The sequence below is a fragment of the Phodopus roborovskii genome, unplaced genomic scaffold, assembly GCF_943737965.1.
Source record: "Phodopus roborovskii unplaced genomic scaffold, PHOROB, whole genome shotgun sequence".
NCBI classification, from domain to species: Eukaryota; Metazoa; Chordata; class Mammalia; order Rodentia; family Cricetidae; genus Phodopus; species Phodopus roborovskii.
In genome coordinates, this window is record NW_026126416.1 from 4,763,437 (window position 1) to 4,785,986 (window position 22,550).

General features: G+C 44.6%; 1 protein-coding gene across 1 annotated transcript; it reads right to left on the reverse strand.

Moving 5' to 3' along the window:
* Positions 1-1,562: 1,562 nt before the first annotated feature.
* On the reverse strand, positions 1,563-21,226 carry Ddx59 (DEAD-box helicase 59). The gene is made up of 8 exons (XM_051183197.1): positions 21,189-21,226; positions 19,264-20,072; positions 17,306-17,473; positions 14,007-14,096; positions 9,320-9,571; positions 8,001-8,153; positions 7,210-7,338; positions 1,563-1,895 (listed from the first exon to the last, which is right to left on the reverse strand). Exons 2-8 carry the CDS (start codon positions 20,059-20,061, stop codon positions 1,635-1,637), a joined length of 1,851 nt encoding a protein of 616 aa, XP_051039154.1. The 5' UTR covers positions 20,062-20,072; positions 21,189-21,226; the 3' UTR covers positions 1,563-1,634.
* Positions 21,227-22,550: the final 1,324 nt, after the last annotated feature.

A 22,550-nucleotide genomic window follows, 5' to 3' on the forward strand; every position in this document is an offset into this window, starting at 1 on the left:
ACCACACATTAGAAAGACCCTCTGACTCCCTGAAGATTTTCTGAATTACAGAATGTATTTGGTATTAGAAGTACTAAAAGAATTATGCTAAAAGCATCTTATAAACTGGCACTTGAGTAGTTCAAAGTCTAAAAGCCCCACAAAACTAAGATGTCTACAATGAAAACCTGTTAAAACAACCAAGAAATCAATTCAGTGCCTGTGTCATATAATTAAAGAAGAGAAATGGCTGTACTACTTGTTTTCAGCTAATTCATATTTTGAACTGTACAGTAATTTTTAGAAAACTATTAAGATGCTTACAATAGGTGCCTTGCTGTCTTTTCTTAGCAAGATCTGCCCCTATACTTTCCCTTCCTGTTTTGCTTGGCATGTTCTTTCTTGCATGGAATAATGATAGTAGATGGTAAATCTAAAACTATCTGCCATACCCTGCCTTTCCTGGCTACTGTGGGTTCTGGAAGAAGGAGGTCGTGGTCTTCAGCAAGCTCCAACAGGCAGTTTCAAACCCGTGATCTCACAGATGGCCTGGTTAAACTCAGTGGGCCACAGAACTAAATGGAGAACTAAATGGAGACTGTGGGAAGGAGACTTGTAGGGAGGAGGGGGTGAGGGCAAGAGAAACCAGTAAGCACTGTGGTGTGTGTGTGTGTGTGTGTGTGTGTGTGTGAGAAACTGATTCAATCTCATGTAATCCTGGGTGGCCTTGAACTCAGAGAGATGAGTCTCTCTCTCTCTCTCTCTCTCTTTTTTTTTTCTTTTTTGTTGTTTTTTTCAAGACAGGGTTTCTCTGTAGTTCTGGAGCCTGTCCTGGAACTAGTTCTGTAAACCAGGCTGGCCTCGAACTCAAGAGATCCGCCTGCCTCTGCTGGACTTACCACCACCTCCTAGCTTCTGGCTGCTGGGGTTAAAGGAGTATGCCGGGCTCCTATGGTTTGTGGCTGACTTTGCTTTCTGAATCCTCAGGCAAGCTTTAATAAATCATAAATATCACCACATCAATATCTGTATGACTTCTCCTAAATTCAACAACAAACGCTACTAGTTTCTAATGAAATGAAAGTCAGCGTGTAGCTTCCTTTCTGTCTGAATGAGAAGGCCTCCAGAGGCTCATATATTTGAATGTCTGGTCTCCAGTTGGTGGAATTGTTCAGGGAGGAAATGTTTAAAGCTGCTAACCAAGCCAAAGGGGAAACAACGGGAACAAAACTAGACATTTAGTTCTTTTCTCAAAGCATTCCTGAGCAGCTTCACAGTTGCAATCATTCACGGTCTTCCTAACATTCAACAACTCACGCATCGGTCCCTGAGCCTCTGGCGCTGCTGGGGCAGGGCAGGGGCCGGTGCAGGGCAGGGGCCCGTGCAGGGCAGGGTCCTGGCCCGGACAGCGATAGCTCTGGGAACTACTCATTTAAACAGCAGGAAATGCTGGACAGACTGTAGTTTTCTTTAAGCAGTTTATCTTCTGATTTTGTTTTTAATGTACAAGGTTGTGAATTGAAGTAAATACAATATTGCTATACAAATTTTATTAAATTTAAAAAGATTCTCTGTTCCTCGTACATGTTTATTTTACTTTATTAGCGATTCTGCTGATAATAAATAATAAAGTCTACCGAGAGTGGCATACCGGCTCACTTCTGTGAAGCGCTCCTTTCATGCTTCCTGATAATGTCCATGAGATTGGCCCCCGTGACCAGGCTCTGGGATTGTCTGTCTGTCTGCTGCTCCTTTCTCTTCTGCTCATGAAGGTAAGGGGAGTTCAGCAGTTGTGGGGGGAGAATGGACCCTGTGGGCTTCACTCTTTTGGCAACATCCCAGAAGAGCCTTTTAGAGTTGTTATTTATGAAAGTAATGGCAGTTCCGTTTTGACCGAGTCTCCCCACTCTGCCAACCTGAAACAAAAGGAAAGACATTTTCAAGTCTCATTCATTTCAAGAGAAATGAAGACCATCATTAAAGATATTTATACAGCTTAACATTCGTTCAGATAGGTTACTTTCCTTTTTCCTTTGTCAGCGTGTGGTGTGTGTGTGTGTGTGTGTGTGTGTGTGTATGTGTGTGTGTGGTGAATGTGTGTGTGACTGTGTGTGTTTGTGTATATCTGTATCTGTGTGTGTGTATGTGTGTCTGTGTGTGGTGTGTGTATGTCTGTGTGTGTGTGTGGTGAATGTGTGTATGTCTCTGTGTGTGTATGGTGTGTGTGTGTGGTGTGTGTATGTGTGTGTGTGGTGTGTGTATGTGGTGAATGTGTGTGTGGCTGTGTGTGTTTGGGTATATCTGTATCTGTGTGTGTGTGTGTGTGTGGTGTGTGTATGTCTGTGTGTGTGTGTGTGGTGAATGTGTGTGTGACTGTGTGTGTTTGTGTATATCTGTATCTCTGTGTGTGTGTGTGTGTGTATGTGTGTATGTCTGTGTGTGTGGTGAATGTGTGTGTGTGTGTGGTGAATGTGTGTATGTCTCTGTGTGTGTATGGTGTGTGTGTGTGTGTGTGTGATGAATGCGTGCGTATGGTGGGTACTGAACCCACGACCTCAGGAATGCCAACCACTGAGCACGCTCGCTACCCCTGAGCCAGGACCCTGACAGTGCTCTCTGGACTGTGAGTCTTGATGTATTTATGAAATCAATTTAGAGGGCCGATGTGGTGATATCTTATTTATATAACAGATAAAGCTTGCCTGAAGATCAGAGGGTGGATCTAGCCACTAGCTAACCACAGAGGTCTGGAGGTCTGCACAGACAGACAGGAAGTGATGTGGCTGGTGGAGAGAGGAAGGGGTAAGATGGAAGGAGACGGGAGCTCAGTCTCTCGGGTTGGGAGGCTGAGTAGGTGAGACGGCTGTGGCTGGCTCCCTCATCTCTCACCTCTTAGCATCTCCCCTACATCTGACTCTGGGCTCTTATTATTAAGACATGGAATTCACGCTACAGGACGATGTCAACATACGCATTTTCTTGCTATCTTAATTTTAATGAAATTGCACAAAAGGACTGTTTGTCTAACTTTTGTGCCTTGAAATATTAGATTTAAGCTATCTCATTTTTATAGAGTTCTCAGTTTGACAGAAATGGACACAAATTTGTGACTCAAACATTGAAATCGATAGCCAACACAAGATCTACTTGTTTCTAAATACAAATGAAAATGCTCTGAGAAAGTTTTCAGGAGAGGGGAAACAGAGTCACGGTCAACTTCTTCTGTTCATCCGTTGAAATGTAAAATCTAAAGTCTATACTTAGAAAAACTTGACGAATCGCAGCACTCGGGAGGCAGAGGCAGGGGGATCTCTATGGGTTTGAGGCCGCCTGGTCTACATAGGAGTTCCAAGACAGCCAGGGCTAGAAAGACCCTGCTGTAAAAAATTTAAAAACAAAGAAAATATTGAGGTGAACTGATGGTTCCTACCCATACAGTTAAACGAGCAAACAAGACACCTGTGAAGAAGTCACAAGAGCTGAAGGCCTCTAGGGATCGAGGCTGGTACAGTAAGGAAGCAAGTGGATTGGTGCCAGCTTTTAGCCTTTTTAGCTTTATCTGATTTGCTTCATTATATTGCTGGACTGTTCACATAAAATACAAATTTATATAAAACAGCTACAACCCACCAAAGAGGAGAAACTATTCACAAATCCTGTATTGGATGAAAGTCTTCTAGAGTTGCAGAGAAATATTTAAGGCTTACTAATAAAGACCTAATTTAAAAACTGGACAAAGGCTGTGATATACAAATGGTCAGGAAAGGCTGGCTACTCCTGCAGCTCCATCACCACTGAGGAAATGCAAACCAAAGCCACAACAAAACACTATTTCATGTTACTAAGGGTGGCTATAATCAAGAAGACAGGTCAGAGTGTTGATAGCGTGCTGGCCTGGCCAGGAGGAGGCCCTGGGTTAGATCCCCAGCACGACATGAACAAGGTGCAGTAATGTGTCTGTAATTGCAGCAAAAGATCAGAAGTTCAAGGTCACCCTCAGCTACACTGAGCCAAGTTCAACATGGAATATGAGAATCCATGAAACCTTGACTTCAAAATCAATCAATCAATCAATCAAAGAATAACAAACATTGGCAGATGTACAGAAACTGGAACTCACATATTGCTGGAGAATATGTAAAAGTTACTTTGGAAAACAGTCTGCCAGATCCTGAAAATGTTAAAAACAAAGTCACCACATAATTGGATGATTCTGATCCTAGGCACTAGCCAACAGGAATAAAAATGTGTGGACAGAAGCAGGGCCACTGATACTAATAGTAGCCAAAAAAAGTACATTAGTGAATGGATCCACAAAGGTGGTGTACCATAAATGGAATATTTTGACAATAAAAATAAAACAAATTGTAAATATACATGCTATAACATTAAAAACATGTTAAGTAAGAAAAAAGTTATTTACAGCATGATTCCTTTTACACGAAATGACCGCAAGAGTCAAATCTGCAGAGGCAGAAAGCAGAGCGGGAGGGGATGCTCAGGGATGAGGGGATGCTCAGGGATGAGGGGATGCTCAGGGATGAGGGGATGCTCAGGGATGAGGGATGAGGGTGTCTGTTTGCTCTGGAGGGGGATGACTGGGACATCTGGAATGGGGATGATACGGGGCATCGGTTTTAGGTCGGAAAACATTTTCTAGAACTGACTATAGCGTTGTTTGTATAAAGCTGCATGGCTATGTTTACACATTTGACTGTTCGGGTTCGCTTTAAATGAGTGGGTTGTGTAGTGTCTGCCCTGCACCTGTAATCCCAGCTACTTGGGAGGCTGAGGCAAGAGAACCAAACATTTGAGGTTATTGCCTGATCAACTTGGGAAGACACAATCTCAACATCTAGAAAAATGGAGGGGCGGGTTGTCTGGGGATGTGGCTTAGTGGCTGAGTATTTGCCCAGCATACACACTGCCCTGGGTTTGATACCCAATAAAAAACAAAAGCAACCTCCAAAATTTTCTAAAGGCTAAGGTAGCTGATGCTATCTAATATCAAGTTACTGCTCCTGAAAACTTTCTACCATTAAAATTAAAAACCAGCCACATGGGAATTTCTGTTATACTTATCTATGCTGCTCAGGTTATCCAGAAACTTCTGGGTTCAAACAATCCTGATTCAGCCTTGCCCATAGCTCCAACTACCGGTTTGACTACCATGCCCAGGGTCAGAAGGACTTGCTCTGTGGTAACACTCATAGAAAGATAAGCACAGAGTGTTAGTTACTGGAGCATTCTTTCATAGGAAAACACAGAAAACATAACCATCAATAAGGGTTTATCAAGTCACAGCCCACTCGCACAGTACATCATCTTGTAGCAGTTGAAACAGGACAAGCCACCAGGTAAGTCAGGGAAAGCATGTAAACAGCCCGGCCACAGAGTAAGAGCTCCCTACCTATTCACATCTAAATGGTACCTATTATGTATGCTGACGAGAAAAGACATCCGAGATACATTTCATAAAGCATAAGGCATAGAACAATAGGTATGATGTGGTCCCATTTACATGTATGTGATAAACATGTATACCTACATGTGTGCTTAATAGTATTTTAACTATTATCTGCCAAAACTCAAAGGCAGGGAGGAACGGTAAAGAAGACTTATCGTCAGGCACAGTGGCGCACACTTCTAATGCCAGCACTCAGGAGGCAGAGGAGGCGGGTCTCTGTGAGCTGTGACAGGTAGAGGGTCTCTGTCTCAAAACAAAACAAAAAGCTTACTTCTCATTTTATGCCTTGTTACGTGTAACACTTGTTCCTGTGATTATGTATGTCCAGAACTGAAATAATCTAAGGCACGGACCACGGACAGACAGAATTAGAAAAGCAGCTAGCTCTAGCGTCACCCGAATTGAGTGAAGGAACCTTACACATTCACCAAGCCCAGAAGCTGTCCCTGCATTGTAGTGGGGGGGGGGGACACTGAAAGCCAGGGTCAGCCTTGGGATGTCACAAAAGGTTAGATGACTAAATTCAGCATATTCTAAGAGGCAAAGAAGTGTCTCAATAGTGTAACATTTTAGAAAAGTTTCTATCTAAAATCACGGGATATTTGAAAGGCAAAGTTTCATTTGTTGTAACACTATCTCCTGGAGGATACTTGATTCCAGATTAAGCCTAAGTAAACGCAGTGCAGACACTGAAGACTAAGTCAGGGTGGCACTGGGAGGCGAGCCCAAGAGCATCGGAGGAAGGCTATGCCTGAGGGTTTGTAAGTGATGCTGCAGGAGGAAGACAGAGCAGGTACCGAGATAACAGCACTAAGCGAAGGCTCTGTTTCCGCCAGAAAGAGGAGCCATTGTTGCTTCTGGCAGGGAAGGAAACAGATGAAACTTTACCAGCTGAAAGACTAGGACGGGTAAGGCTATGAAGAGAAGACCAGATTCCTAGAACGACAAGCATTTTAAAAGATCACCTTTACTGTGACCAGCACAGCAGCTTAATGCAATCTTCTAAACAGGTTTCTTTTCTAAATATAAAGGCCACCTAGGGACTCGCTGAAGGGAAGCAAAATTGGAGCAATAACTGAGTGCCCGGAGTGAAATGTTTTTCAAAGAGCTAATTAGTGTGTACGTGTATTTTGTCTCTTATGTCTGTGTGCCATCCGCAGGTCGTCAGAGGAGGGTGCCCGGACCCTGGGACTGGACTGCCCAAAGGTGCTTTTGAGCTGCTCTGTGGGTGCTGGGGATTAAACCAGGTCCCCTGTAAGAGCAACAAGTACTCTTATCCACTCAGCCATCTCTTCTACCCCCTAACATCAAAAAAAAAAAAAAAAAAAAAAAAAAAAAATTTTAGCCGGGCAGTGGTGGCGCACGCCTTTAATCCCAGCACTCTGGAGGCAGAGGCAGGCGGACCTCTGTGAGTTCGAGGCTGGCCTGGTTGAATGTTTGGCCTACATGTACATATGTACACTATGTGCATGCCTGGTACCTAAGGAGGTCCTAAGTGGGTTTCAGCTCCCCGGGACTATAGCTATAGATGGTTGTGAGCCACCATTAGGTTCTGGGAACTGAACCAGGGTCTTCTAGAGGAGTAGACAATATTCTTAACTGCTGAGTCAACTCTCCAGCCCTAAGCATGCATATGTATATATGTATTTATGTGTATGTATGTAAAGTTTTATGTCCTGCTTTTAAAGAAACATTTTCTCACCCAGACAGTGCCTTAGCTAATCAAACTCATCGACAAACTGGTAGGATAGGAAGCCCCTTACCTGATGAACGTATTCATCCATGCTTGAAGGCATATCAAAATTCACAACCAGCTTGACGTTGACCAAGTCCAGGCCTCGGCCCAGGACCCCCGTGCTCACCACGACCTCATAGTCTCCTTCCAGTAATCCCTTTCCAATAAAGGAAAAAAGTTCATTATTCAGGCCAGGAGTGGTAAGGCAGACCTATAATCCCAGCACTCACGAGACAGAGGCCAGCAGATCTCTGTGAGTTCAAAGCCAGCTTGGTCTAGACCAGAGTTCTAGGCAAGCTAGAGGTATGTAATGAAACCCTGACTAAAAAACAATAAACAGTAAGCAATAAATCATTATCTTGAACTTATTTTATATGGCTTTGTGTAATTTGACTTTTTAAAAAAATGCTCACTTCAGTATTTTGTTGTAATAGCCTTTCAATAAAAAGAAGTCTTAACACTTGAAAACTGCCTGCACGTTAAACTCTCCCGAAGCTCTGTGGGATTTATTTTATTAATTTACTCAAGCGAACGTCTTCCTAAGGTGAGCTTCTTTCTGCTCTGCCCCAGACCAAACTGACCTGGTGTCTGAAACGGCTTGTGTGTGTATTAGCTGTCCATTTAGCACACACCCTCCAGAGTGCAGGCTTAATGCTCTCCACACACAGAGGCCTCAGCAAGAGAAATAATGAGCACCAGAGTCACTGCTTGCTTTGTGTCCCCGTCACTGAAAAGCTCTATCTTATAACCAGCTGGTAACAGGTCATCTCCTGAAAATGCAGTAAGACAGATTTGGAGGACAGAGGGCTAAGGTCCAACCTTCAGGATATCTCTCCTTTCCACCTGGGGTTTCTCTGAGTGGAAGGATGTGCTGTTCAGACCTGTGATTTTCTGAACTGCCTCACTCAACAGATCTGCTCCCAGCTTGCAGTCCACAAACACTAGCACTGGAGGCTTAAAGAGCTTCTTGTCCTGAGGAAACAAAGCAAGAAATTAATTATTCATAGAGCATAATTTATGTGGAAAGCATCTCTGAAGTCATTAGCATGAGCTAATTATTGAAAGGTTTACAAATATCACTAAAAGGAAGTTATAATTATTTTATAATATAAAATAAAAGCAAACTCTTTTAAAACTAATGTTCTACTTAAGGATGCACACACTGCTCATCTCACTTTTTCATCATTAATATTACAAATATTTTAAAAATTTAAGGCCCATTACATAATTCTAAACCCTGCTTACTAGTCAGTGCAAGCTATCATTAACTTTATACCATATTCATAGGTAATACTTATGAATAATTAATACCACTTTCATGTATCAGCCACTCTTAACAAGTTTGTTTAAATTAGTTCAAAGATTCTCAAGGACAGAATAGATAATAAGCACTTTGAAAAAATACCTATAATTTTGAAAGTTAAAATATTGAAATGTGTGTGTGTGTGAGTGCGTGTGTGTGTGTGTGTGTGTGTGAGAGAGAGAGAGAGACAGAGGAGATCATTTTCTGTATTACAGGCTCACTCTTTTGGAGCTCATTTTACAGCCCTAGCTACTTCCAAATACTGGGATTGTAAGCATGAGTCACTATGCCCAAGTCAGAGGAATAATCTTCATATTTAAATACCTTTGCATAACCAGGAAGAGAAAAACAGATTCTGAGTCAGAAGGGATGACGTGAACACTACAAACTCAGCCCTCCATGTGCTGAAGGAGGGTTATGAGTTCCAAGCCAGTTTGGCCTACAAAGTGAGTCCTCAAAAACAAAACAAAACGTGTCCACCCCCAAAATCCCAACTAGGCATCTACACATTTTCAGAAATAAAACTCTGAGTTGGGCATGGTAGCAAATGACTTTAACCTCAATCCTAAAGAGACAGAGGCAAGAGGAGAGTCTGTCATGAGCCCGGGCTATATGGTATCAGGCAAGCCAGGGATACACAGCAAATGCCTGTCTCAAATAAATATCAGAAGCAAAATTCAATTTGACCCTTACAGAATCCAGATGTAGGTAAAGGGGTTCACTATTAAAGATTTTCACCAAAATCCTTCCAAAACTACTCTTAAACATTGGTCTTTCTGGAGCTGAGGAAATACAAACACAGGTCACAAACATGACTGACTGCTCCAATACTCACATTTAAGATTTCAAATAACTTCTTCTTTTTGCCTGGATCTTCCACCCACAGGACGATCTGCCGCACACTGGGGCAGGGCAGGTTCTTGTCCCCAGTGATAATCCTCACAGGGTTGTGCAGAAGCTGGTCTGCGAGCTGTTCTATGCTGCCTGGAATCGTGGCAGAAACCAAGATAGTCTGAGAGTCACCAGGAGTGTTTTCCAAAATGTCAAGCACTTGCTGTTGAAAGCCCATGTTTAACATGGTGTCAGCCTAAAAGGAAGGCATTCTCAAGTCAGGCTTACTCAATACTACTACCTAGAACCACCCGGGATAAGACATGAGGGCCCATAGGACAGTGACTGCTGACTCAAGATGGACATCGCTACAGGGTTCCTGCTTCATGGACGAGTCTGCCAGACAGCCTGCAGGACATAGAGAAAAGTGACTGACGAACTGTCAACACAGGTAGACAGTTTAAAGTTTCCTCCTTTGCTGAGGAGTCTGCCAGACACACCATGGCCTATGGGATGAAGATGGAACATTACAGAAGAACTTTAGGTGACTGGCCAGGTAGCAAGATGTCTCTGTCATTTCTAGAGTTTATATCCTTCTGTGGTCTTTGAGAGAGTTGAAGACAGATAGTTATGGTTATAGTTTTCCTTAGTTAGGGTTAAAGATAAGTTACATATAAGACTTTAGACTCATAAAGATAGGATAGATGATAGAATATTTTCTCTAATTCTTGATAATATTAATGGACTAAATATTGTTAACTATAGTTCTTATTTGATAACTGTTTTGTTATATATTTTGCTATGTTAAGGTTAAAACTTTTCTTTTTATTTAGACAGAAAAGAGATGATGGGAGATGCCATTCTGTAAATATGTTTCTCTTATTGGTTAGTGGATAAAGCACTGTTGGCCAATAGGAAAGCAAGATAGGTGGGAATAGGAGACAAGGAGGATTTGGGGAAAGGTAATAGGAGAGTCAAAATGTAGGACCAAGTGGAGTTAAAGGTCCGGACCCTCTCTCCAGTAAGCCAAGACCACGTGGAGATACTTAGATCGATAGAAATGGGATAATATTTAAGACAGAGCTAGCCAATAAGAAACACTAGTAACAGGCCAACAGCTTTCTATCTAATACAGCATCTCTGTGCGTCATTTGGGGCTGGCGCGGCAGTAAGAACAGGCTGGTGGGAAACTGCTCGTAACAGGTCCCTCTTCCTAAAGCAGTAAGGAAGGAGCAGGATGGGGGTCGGGAAGAATCTAGACAAAGGGAAGGTCTGACAGGAGACACAGCTGGTGGCCCTGAGCAGAGGTTTCGAACTATAAGGAATAGCCCGAGTCCTGGCCCTCCCTCGGTGAGAGCCAGCGCTTGCTCTCAGCTCCTGCCTCAGGTCACTCTGCAGACTTAGCAGCCAACGCCAATGCCAGGCTTCAGTGCTCCCCACTCACTCCCCTCCTCCAGGCTTCTTCTCTGGGAGAAACCAGACAGCACAGACTCAGACAGTGTCAGCAGGCCCGGCATTTACTCAATAACCCTTTTCTAAAGTTAAAAGCACAGCTGTAGTTTACAGTCACTTCTCCAGCTGCCTCGTGCCTTCCTTCCCCATATGCAGTCACCAGAGGCTCACAAATGGTGACTTCAGTTTCACCCTTCCATCCCTGGGCCCCCACCCAGCCCTTGATCCCTCCACTCTTGGCTGGTGTGCTGGCTGCTTGGTCTGAGACCTTCCTCTTTAACTCTCCTTGTACTGGGCAGGGGAATGGCCTCCCTAAACCACCACTTTTACCAAGCTACATGCAACTCATAATTTAGACAGCCTCATTCTCTCCCACATCAAATCCAGAAGCTTCTGCCTCCCTTCCAGGGCCCTCTATAATTTGACTCCACCCTAGCTACCCAACTCTACTTCCTATTATTTCTCAGGAAGGGTTCTGCAAGCTGGTTGGTCTCCTTCCATCCTCTCCACAAGACACTCGGGCTCTCTGACTCTGCTCATCTCCCCGTGCAATATCTCATCTGTCCTCTGGTTTGTGAGTCGTCCCCATCTTCTGAGGAGCAGTTCAAATTCCATTACTATTTTTTTTTTTTTTTAACGGTGCCAAAGACTTACTCTCTTAATTCTACTCCTGACCTTAACTGACATGGAAAATTAGCACATGGTTTTCATAACAGTATTTTCATTTTACAGGAGCTTCCCCTCTAGGTGACAACCATGGCTCTCCAGACAAATTCCAACCTTTACCTGTTTTGTGGAAACCTACCACACCCAACCATTTTCTTCTTCTAACACATATTTTAAAAATGGCGCAACAGATGGAATGCAACACCTTGCAGATAGACACTAGGCAAGTACTCTACAATTCGATTGTACTTACAATCCTTTTCTTAAGATTCCTTTTTAGTTTATGTGTATCCTGTTTGTCTGCATGTATGAACATGTACCTGCTTGGGCCTGGTGCCCAGAGAAACCAGACGGCCTCAGATTACACAGAACAGAGTTACAGATAACTGAGAGCCACTGAGTGGATGCTGGGAATCAAACCCGGGTCCTCTACAAGAGCAGCAGGCCCTTTTAATCACGGAGCCTATCTCCTTCCCCTAGTCCCTGGTGATTTGAATCTGAGCATCTCTACATAGCTCAGGCTGGTCTTGAACTTGAGGATCCTCCTGCTTTGGTTTAGTGCTGTGTTAAGAGGCATGTGTTCCCATGAGCCTCTCTCCCCCTCCCTCTCTCTGTCTGTCTGTCTGTGGTGTTCACATACGTGTAGCTGTATGCATGCAGACACTCATGCCTGTGAAGGGCAGAGGTCAACCTTAGGTGCCATTCTCCTGGGTATTTTGAGACAGGGCTTCCCAGTGGCCTGAAGCTTGAAGCAGGGTAGACTAGCTGGCCTCTGAGCAGGACTCTGCCTGTCTCCACTTGCCCAGCTCTAGGATTACACTCAGCTTTTATTTATGTGGGTTCTGGAGTATCAAGTCAGGTCCCCTTAGCCCCACATCCGGGTTTGCCTTCACTTCTGTTTTATTGTTTTGGTTTTCTTGACGCACACTCTAGCTATGTAGCCTAGATTGGCCTTGAATTTATGGTTCTCCGGCTTTTGTCACTACCGTAGGCAGATTATAGGTGTGTGCCACTATGCCAAGCTGGTTATTTTCATATTGCTATGGTTGTACAAGTTAGTTTCAAAAGATCAGACTGGCCCTCAAAGCCTACAATAGTGACCATCTGCTCTTTTACTTAAACTTAAATTTTTTTACTTCATTAATGCTTAGGAGTGTTTTGCCTGTGTGTAGATCTGTGTACCCTGTGAATGTCTGGCACCCACAAAGGCCAGAACAGATCATCAGATCCCTTAGAATCGGAGGTCCAGACTGTTGTGAGTAGCCATGTGGGTGCTGGGAATTGAACCCGGGTCCTTTAGGAGTGTAGACAGTGCTCTTAACCACTGAGCCATACCCCCATCTATTGTTTTAAAGACAGTATTTGCTAATCATTGGCCTACATTGTTTATCTCAGCACTTTTTAAAAGTAAAATGTTATTTATTTATTTTGTGTGTGCTCCTGTTATGTTATCTCTGTAGGTTACGGAAAAGCTTGCTGGAGTTCCCACCTTCTATCATGCAGGTTCTGGAGACCGAACCCAATTGCCTGGCTTGGCAGCAAGCACCTTCACCTGCTGAGCTGTCTTGCCAACTCAGGAGAGGTAGCTCAATGGGCTGAATAGTTGCTTAGCATGCAGAAGGTCCCAGGACCAGTTCCAAGAACTGCAAGATAAAGCAAAATATAACAGAAGCCCAAAACCTTATCACTGAGATTATAACACCCACGGCACTAGGAAAAGATAGCTTTGGTTTAACTAAGTGATTTGTGCTGTATTTTAGCTGCAGTGTACATAGGAGTCAGCATTAGACCCAGTGAAATATATTTTTACAAGTACCTACATTTTTTTCATTCAGAGAACGCTCTGAATATACAATGACCTTATATATACTATAATACACTTTTAGATAAATTATATACAATCAAGTGATTGTTTTTTAATATGTATATATAATATATGTATGTTTGCAGGTACATGTACAAGAACATAGCGATTATCTTTCTTATAATCCTTTTCCACCTCATTTTACACACACACACACAGGTGCATACACACGCACACACAGGTGCATACTCACGCACACACAGGTGCATACTCACGCACACACGCGCACATACACGCAGGCACAGACACACACATTTATTCTTCTAGGCATGAGTGTGTGCATGATTGTGTGATAGGGTGCAGGTGTACATGTCACAGCTTTGTCCGAGATGCAGTCTCTCTTAGTGTGTATTGCTGTTGGTGTGCCTGGCTTTCACAAGGAAGGGCTCCAGAGATCTGAACTCAAGTCATCAGGCTTGAACGGCAAATGCTCCGCCAACTGGGCCACCTTCGCAGACCCTCACCTTAGTTTTTGAGACAGTCTCTAACAGAACCCAGGGCTCCCTGGTTGCTATCCTGGCTGGCCAGCATCCAGGATCCCCCTGTCTCTGCCCTTCACACACTGCTGTTTCAGACATGGGCCTCCATGCCCAGACTTTACAAGAGTGCTGAGGGCCTGAACCTAGGTTCTTACACTTAACCAACATGCACTTTAATCACTGAGCCGTCGCCCCAACCTGACAAATTACTTTTAAAAATTACCACTTACTTCATCTACTACCACAATTTTTATGCCACCGAGTGATATGGAATTCTGTTTTATTATATCCAGAAGTCGTCCAGGGGTTGCTATGATAACCTGAATAAAAGAGCAAAATCAAATTGAAAATTAGATAACATTCATTCATTCACTAAATATCTGTTGCTTTCTTTGGGGAAAGGGTCTCACTATGTACCCCAGGCTGGCCTCGAACTTGCAATCCCCTTGCCTCTACCTTCTGAGTGCTGGGATTACAGGTGTACACTACCACACCTGGCCTTTCATTCTGTTTTTGCTATTTTATATATACTAGATACTGTGTAAAGTACCACAATGAATAAGTCATACAGTTCCTGCTCTCAGAAAATAGGCCATTTACAGGAAGAAACAAGTAAAAAATGCTATTGTGGTCCATATAATACTATATACTATATACTATATACTATATACTATAAGTGGAGAAGTCGATTCTGTACACAAAACATAAAGAGTTGTCTGAAGGTGACCACTTCAACACACAACAGCAAAAGTACACCCTTTCAGTTCCTAGAGTGGGTGCCTACCAAGGGCTCCGTGAAGAAAGGCATGATTCCAGCATGGCCAGGGGCAAAAAAATAAGGCAAATGGACCTCCTTAAGTGGATAGGAAGTACTCAGAGATAATGGAGATATGTCAGAAAGCCACAGAAACCAGCTCAAGATACTCCTACTGTTCAAATCAGGGTCAAACCAAATCATAATACGAGACTACACCTTTAAATAAAACAGAAAACCCCGATGCCATACTGATGAACACAAGACATTTGTGTATCTCCAAGTACTTCTCCCAAAATATTTACTAAATACAAAAGGGAAAAACAAACTTTCCAGTTAAAAGACAAGCTCACATACTGCAGGCAGTGGTGTGGCTGAGCGCTACAGCGCTTCCCTCGTGAAATGGTTTGAAAGAAAACGGCCCCCAAAGGGAGTGGCACTATTAGGAGGTGTGGCCTTACTGGAGTAGGCGTGGTCTCATTGGAGGAAGTGTGTCACTGTGGAGGTGGGTTTGGGGGTCATATATGCTCAAGAGTGCCCAGTGTCTCAGTTCACTTCCTGCTGCCTGCAAGATGTAGCTCCCAGCTCCTTCTCCAGCACCATGTCTGCCTGTGTGCCGCCATGTCCCACCATGACGACAACCAGGACACCTAGCACGCATGAGACCTGGAGTTCCACCACGGTATGTCAAGGAAGAAATAAAAAGCTGCCCAAAAGGATGCAGTAAAAAGAACACAGTGTGTTTCTCTTCAGAGTGGATTACAAGCTGGCCATGGTAGAGCACATCTGTAAGCACAGCACTTCAGATGCAGGAGGAATGCCGAAAGTCTGAGTGGGGGGGGGGAGCTGACTCTGCAGGCAAGGGTACGTGCTGTACAAGCACAAGGGCCTGTGTTCGAGGCAAATGACGTGCTCATTTCTGACTTATTCCAGTACGTCAGTGTTAAATTCCTGAATCTGTAATTGCACTACGGACAAGCATAGTAATGTCCGTGGTTATAGGAATCACATTCTGAAACATACGAGAATGACAGAGAATCAAGTCAGAAATTTACGTCCAAAAAAAAAAAAAACGGGGAGAAAGAAGTTCTTTATATTGTACTGGTATTTTTTGTTCACAGTGAAGATTTAAAAAAAAAAAAAATGTACGAAAACACATGACCAGCCATCTCAGTGACTAAATATTGCAAGCTGGAGTTTACTCCTGATGTAGTAACCACTTTTTTTGTCTAGAAATGGAATGCAGCCAGAGTGACAGAGCAGGCTCAGCACTCAGAAGGCCGGGGTGGATGAACGTAAGCTGGGGCCAGCAAGCACACAAGATCTTGTCTTGAAAAACCAAGGGAAGGAGAATGAACTTCGGGCTACTTATCTGAAGGCGGCTAGAATTGGACCTACATGTCTATATGCATCATAATGTTTTAATTGCTGTGCAATAAAAACAGGCCAGATGCTTACATGAGACTCTAGCAAGTTCTACTAACCCAATGCATTTCATAAAATATTTTAATTGTTTACCATATAAACATAAACTGCTGAAATTATAATTTTTTACTTGTAAAATATTACCGTTCCCTGTTTTAGATAGTGGAGCCCTACAATGAAAATCAATGACCCAATTCCACACTAATTACCAATCAGCAGTGTCTTTCCAGTGTATTTGACATGTTTTAAATCTCTCAGACATATATGATGAGATGTATGATAAGCAAGATAGGTATTAATACAGCATTTTTAATACTGCAATATTTTCGTACCTGTTGGTAAGTACCTGCTGTCCCTTCTCCACACAGTGCTTCCTTAGATCTCAGTTTCTCCCTTGGGTCTTCAGAACCTCACTGCCATCCCAGAAACTAAAAAGGTAATGTCCAGAATAGTAGGGGACCCCCAGGACCAACAGCTGTACCTAGGCTACAGTCTACTGTTACTGGTCAGCCTCTGTGCCAACCTTCCCCTAAGCTGAACTGACAACCACTCTAACTCAAGAATACCAGAGCTCACCAAAGCAAAGTTAGCCACATATGGCACTGTAGGCAAGTCCCAGAGCTACCAGATCACATTACTTTCACAAATCGGAAAACATAACCTACACACAGTAGCACACTGAAGGGGGGTAGCAGAGCCATAAATTAAGGTTCCACCTTGGGCAATTATTATTTATTAGCTATAAATATCTAGATTAGTCCCATGAAAGACGGGATACACAAGCCTCCACAGCAACACGTGGTTACACGAGATGAAGTACACAGGACATCCAACAGAGCTTAGAATACAAGTACTCAGTAAGTTGTGTCCTATTCCCCTCCTACATAAAATAAACCTTTGTTTTCTTTCTTTTGAGACGAAGTCTCACTCTGAAGCTGTGTACTGGCCTAGAACTCACTATGTAGCTCAGGTTAACTACAGACTCTCAGGAATACTCACTATGTAGCTCAGGCTAACTACAGACTCTTCAGCAATACTCACTATGTAGCTCAGGTTAACTACAGACTCTAGGAATACTCACTATGTAGCTCAGGCTAACTACAGACTCTTCAGCAATACCCTTGCTCCAACCTCCAGTGTGGGCATTACAGACATGAATCACTACACTTGGCTATAAAATTAACTTTAGGAGGAAAAAGAAAAAAGAAAAACTTAGTTGGCAAAAACCTAAAAGCTACCTAAAAATCACATCCTCATGTAGAATCACACACACACAAACACGCACGCACGCACGCACGTTCCTCGATCGCTTACAACACTTTCAAAGCCTTCTCCCCAACAGGTGCTTACCTTCACGTGCTGTCGTAGGCGATGCAGCTGTGGGGGTAAAGGTAAGCCCCCCACGAGAAGCACTGTCTTCATGCGCGGCAGGCCGCTCATCAGCTCCTTGGCTTGCCTCTCTATCTGGATGGCTAATTCTCTCGTCGGCGTAAGAATGAGTGCCGAAGGAGTCTTATCCTGCGTAGAGGAGGAAAGCAACTTAGAGACCCCAATGATGAACTCCTGCTGACATGTGCCCTTCACGGGGACACCATCAGCCCCAGATATGAGCTCTCTGCGCACCTCCCGCACAGTTTTCCTCCGAAAATGATCGGAAACTGAACCCGTTTGTTACACAACTTAGGTAGACAACTGAAGACCAAATGTGGGCAAGGCAAGAAAGCTCTCCTCTGTCAAGGAGGAACCCACGGTCGACATGAAGAAGCTTAGCACTGTGTCTTGATTTTCCGCCCTCACACATTTACATGGTTTTTGTTTTTTTTTTTTGTTTTTTTTTTTTTTTTTTTTTTTTGCCAAAGAACTTGAGTTTATGCATGGCTGCATGAGAGGCATCCACCGTCTTCTCCCTAGCTCTGCTGTTAATGGCCCGAGTCTGAGCGTACTTTAGACATCCGGCATTTTGCCTTCTATTGCTTTCTTTCCTTTCCTCTCCGCCTACCCTTCCCACTCTCCTGCCACATGTGTAGCCCACAAGCCCGCCCAGACAGGCTGAGCGTCCTCAGCCCGAAAGTCTGAAACCAAAACGCACTTTAAATGCCAACACCAACACCGTGTTCAGGAGTTCCAGATCCTGAGGGCGGCAGGGATCGCTCAGTGGTTAGTTAGAGCACTGGCTGCTCCTGCGGAGGACCCAGGTTTGGTACCCAGCTCTCCCAAGGCAGCACACTACCTCCTGCAACTCCAGTTATGGGAGCTCCAACATCCTCTTCTGGCCCCGAAGGACACAAGGCTCATATGTGATACACTGACATATATATAGGAAAGCACCCGTACACTTAAATAAAATTATACTTTTTATAAAAAATAGTTTCAGATTCTGGACCACTTTGTGTCTTAGATTTCTGAATTAGGGATGCTCAACCTATGTAAATATTCTAAAATTGGAAAAACTCCCAAATCTTAAATACCTCTGGTCCAAACCATTTCAGATGACACTTGGCATGTACTAGGAAAACATACGCAGAGTTTGTGAAACTCTGCGTGAAGATGCCTTATGCAGTACCAGCAAACAAAGAAGCCCGTATTTCTTGCTCTGCTTTGCTAGAGACATGGTCTTACTACACAGTCCAGACTGTCCGAAGCCAGTTCTCCTGACTCAGTGCGGGGCGACAGGCCTGCGCCACCAGGCCCAGTACTACTTCTTAAAGATAAGCCATGAGTCACAACTAAGAGTATACGTTCAGCCAGGCAATGGTAGGACATTGCCAGGAGGCAGAGGCAAGTACACCTCTGTGAGTTTGAGGCCAGCCTGGTCTTACAGAGTGAGTTCCAGGACAGCCAGAACTTAAAAGAGAAACCCTGTCTTGGAAGAACAAAACAAAACAAAAAAAAAAAAAACTTTGATGTGGTGCATCAACATTAAAACTATAACTTTAATATACAATGTCAGTTTCTCCAAAACCCAAGAGGCTTAGCTGACATAAACTACAGCTCATCCATCTGGTATACAGGGTTTTTCTTTCAGATCAAAACTTTGTTCTTTTATAGAAAACCTGTTAAAAATAAAAACTGTTTTGTAAGGAAATTAATTTTTAGACCTTCCGGGAAGAGAGCTTTGGTTCAACACAATAAAAAGAATATTCTTTGAAATGATGCCTTGCACACAAAACAGAAGCAAAATCACCAGGCTCTTCAGCGACTTCATATACAAACGCCGAGCTGCAGCTTGCAAACGTGTTAGTTACAAAGAAACTCGGTAAATAGTGCATCTGTGTCTGAGAAGAATACATGGCAGGTCTACAAATTACCTCCAGTAAAGCTCGGATGATGACGGGGAGGAGGAAAGCAGCTGTTTTTCCCGAGCCAGTGTCTGCACTGGCCAGAATGTCTCTCCCCAGAAGGCCCACAGGGATCATCTGCATCTGGATAGGAGTTGGTACTTCGTAGCCCGATTTCTTCAAGTTCTGATTCAAGGTCTCAGGGAAGCCACAATGCTCAAAGTCAATAATGGGCCTAGCAACTTCTTGCCCTTGAACTGAGATTCCCAGCTGCTGTTTAAGGGTTTCAATCTGGTCCTCCCTCAGGGTCACAATGAAGGGATGCTCTCTGTAGACATAAGCGGCACCCAGCAGGGGCTCTGGCTCGGAAGCCGCTCTGGGCGGGCTGCTGGCCTTCGAGGACTCTCCCTCTTCCTTAACTTGTAGCAAATGTTTTGCTTTGCACTCCAAGCTGCACACATCTTCGTCAGTCTCATCACAGATATACTCTCCGTAGCGACCACACACAACACAGACAGGCTCCCCAGGCTGTGCCCAACGCTGGGTCTTAGAAAAGGACTTCACAGGCTCTTCAGAAGAAACACTGTCCTTCACACCCTCTTCAGGTCCTACCAAACAAACCTCAGCCAACTGGCTAGAAGGACTGGGTGAGGCCCTGCCAGGCCCGACGGCGGTGACAGCTTCTTTTGTAACTGGAGTGTGAACTGGAACATTTCCATCTCTGTCCAGCGGAAGGTCTTCAGCTTCTGGCTTACTTTTCTTACCTACACAGCTTTTGAGGTCGTCATTAGAACTCCTCTTGATTTTCAATGATCTGGGAACAAACATTCTTCAATATCCTGTTGAGGAAAGTGCACCAAGAGACATATTTTACCTTCAATTAAACTCACATTAGCACCATATTACTTTGTGTCAGCCAGTTTTATTCAATGCCTGTCACACCATTATGCCAACTTTCCTTCCAAGACTTATCAATTTCCTGTGGGGGAGGAGACACGGTCCTTCTCCTTCACACACACACACACAGCTCCTCACAGCCCTGCTGAGCACACCACCTGCTTCTGTTTATGGGTCATTTGTGCTTTCAAAAAATTCTATAGCTAATCCTTCAACTGCATTTCCACAAAAGAAAAGTGGACACTTCACAATTAGAATCTTAAAAGGAAAAAAAAAAAATCAAGTGTGTGTATTATCTTTAAATCACATATACATCATATATATGTGTGTGTGTGTGTGTGTGTGTGTGTGTGTGTGATTGGAGATGTACTTCAGTGGTACAATGCTTTGCTAACAGGTGAAGGCCTGAATTCCACATTCCAAAGAAAAACACTGATAAACACATTAACACACACACACACACAGATGAAGAATCTCAGCCACCCAAGGATTAATTTTATTTATTCAAAACACAATTCCTAAGTGTTTGAAACCAAGTGTTCTTGCTCTGGAGAGAACATTAAAAATGTTTTCACGAATCAGTGGGTGGGGAAAGAATGTTTAGCCTCATCTGGGGAGTAAGAAATAGACTGCTAATTCTCTCAAAACAAAACCAACACAACACAAAACAAAACAAAACCCAATGACTTAAGAAATCGCTAGATCCCATTTTCTATTACAAAAAACAAAACAAAAACAACAAAAAAAACCAACCCAAATCAGGGTACTGAGCCTCACAGATCAGAGGATGGGGCGGGGCCGTCGGGGCGGGGCCGTCGGGGCGGGGCCGTCGGGGCGGAGCCATCGGGGCGGGGTGGGATGGCCGAGGGCAGCAGAGAGCTTGCAACCCGCTCCCGCCGCCCCGCCCTCCCGCGCGCGCCTCCGCCCCGCGCGCGCCCGCCCCGCCCTCCCGCGCGCGCTCCCGCCGCCCGCCCCGCCCTCCCGCGCGCGCTCCCGCCGCCCGCCCCGCCCTCCCGCGCGCGCGCACGCCCGAGGACCCGACCCCCACACACACACACCCGCACTGCGGGCCGGCGGCGAGCTCGGTCAGCGCCGCAGGCCCGGGCTGCAGGGCGGCGCACGCTCACCGCGGACCCGGCCGCGCCCGCTCCCGCTCCCGCTCGGGCCGCTCCTTCCTCTCCAGGCCGAACTTCCGGCCGCCCGGCCCGGGCAGCCCCGCGTCTGAGGGCCGCACGTCTGCGCCTGCGCGGGGCGAGGGGCGGGGCTCCGTATGACCACGCCCTCGCGGAGCCGCGCGGCGGGCGGGGCAGGCGGGGCGGGGCGGGGCGGGCGCGCAGAGGGAGGAGGAGGGAGAAGGAGAGGGAGGAGGGAGAAGGAGAGGGAGGAGGGAGCCCTTTTGCAAGACCGGAGGAGTCAGGGAGTTGCAGACTGGCCAGGAAGGGCGGGGCCGCCACGCGCAGCAAGCGGGGCGTCTGAGTGAGCCAGACCGCCCCCCTCTCCCCCAGCCGCCCGAAATAACTGCAGGGTCCCCGCCTCGCGGTGTGCCGCTCTGCCCACCGCACCAGCCACCAGCGCCCCGCCCCGTGCAAAGCTCCACCAGAAACAGAAGAAATACATGAAAAGAAACCCTCCGAGTGTGTCCGCCGTTCCAACCCGGGGCTTTTGCTCTGCCAACTTGTGGGGCAGCGGCTGTGCCAGCGTGGGGAGGAAACGGGAGACGGAAGGCAGCGGGTTCAGGCCATGTTCTGGGTGTCCAGTCGTTTGCTTATTTTAAATATACTTTGCTCTAATAGTTGATGCATACAAAATTTAAGTTTGGCAGTTACCTTAAGCGTAAATATACCAACCAAACAAAAATCCTTTTTACGTTGTCGTTAGTACATTAATAAATGCTAAAGCGTTTGTTTCTGTATCCTCTGGGAGTCTGATTCTTGCTTTGGCCTGATTCTGTGTGTGTGTGTGTGTGTGTGTGTGTGTGTGTGTGTGTGTGTGTTCAGCTTGCCATTTTTGCTACATACATTTTGGCTGACAATGTTTCCTTTCCCTTTTGAGTTTTGGAAAAACAATATATACCACATATTTATATAGCCTTCCAGTAATTGCTTTTATTAACTTTTTTTTCTGATTCTCTAAAGTTGCTAAGTATACCATTAACAATTCACTTTACTAACCAGACAAATGGGATATCATTCCTGTCTGGAATGTATTCGTCTCCACAGCAGATGTGAATATGAAATCACTTTACATCCTTTGTCTATAGGAATCGAATTAAATGTATTTTTTTTTCTGAATCTGAGAGTTACAAGCTTGCAATAACTCTTACCTGAATTTGGTGACATGCATTTTGCCTTTTCCCATTATAAATAAACACTAACTTTTGAACTTAATGTTTATTCATAACTTTATTATTTTTTTTTTCT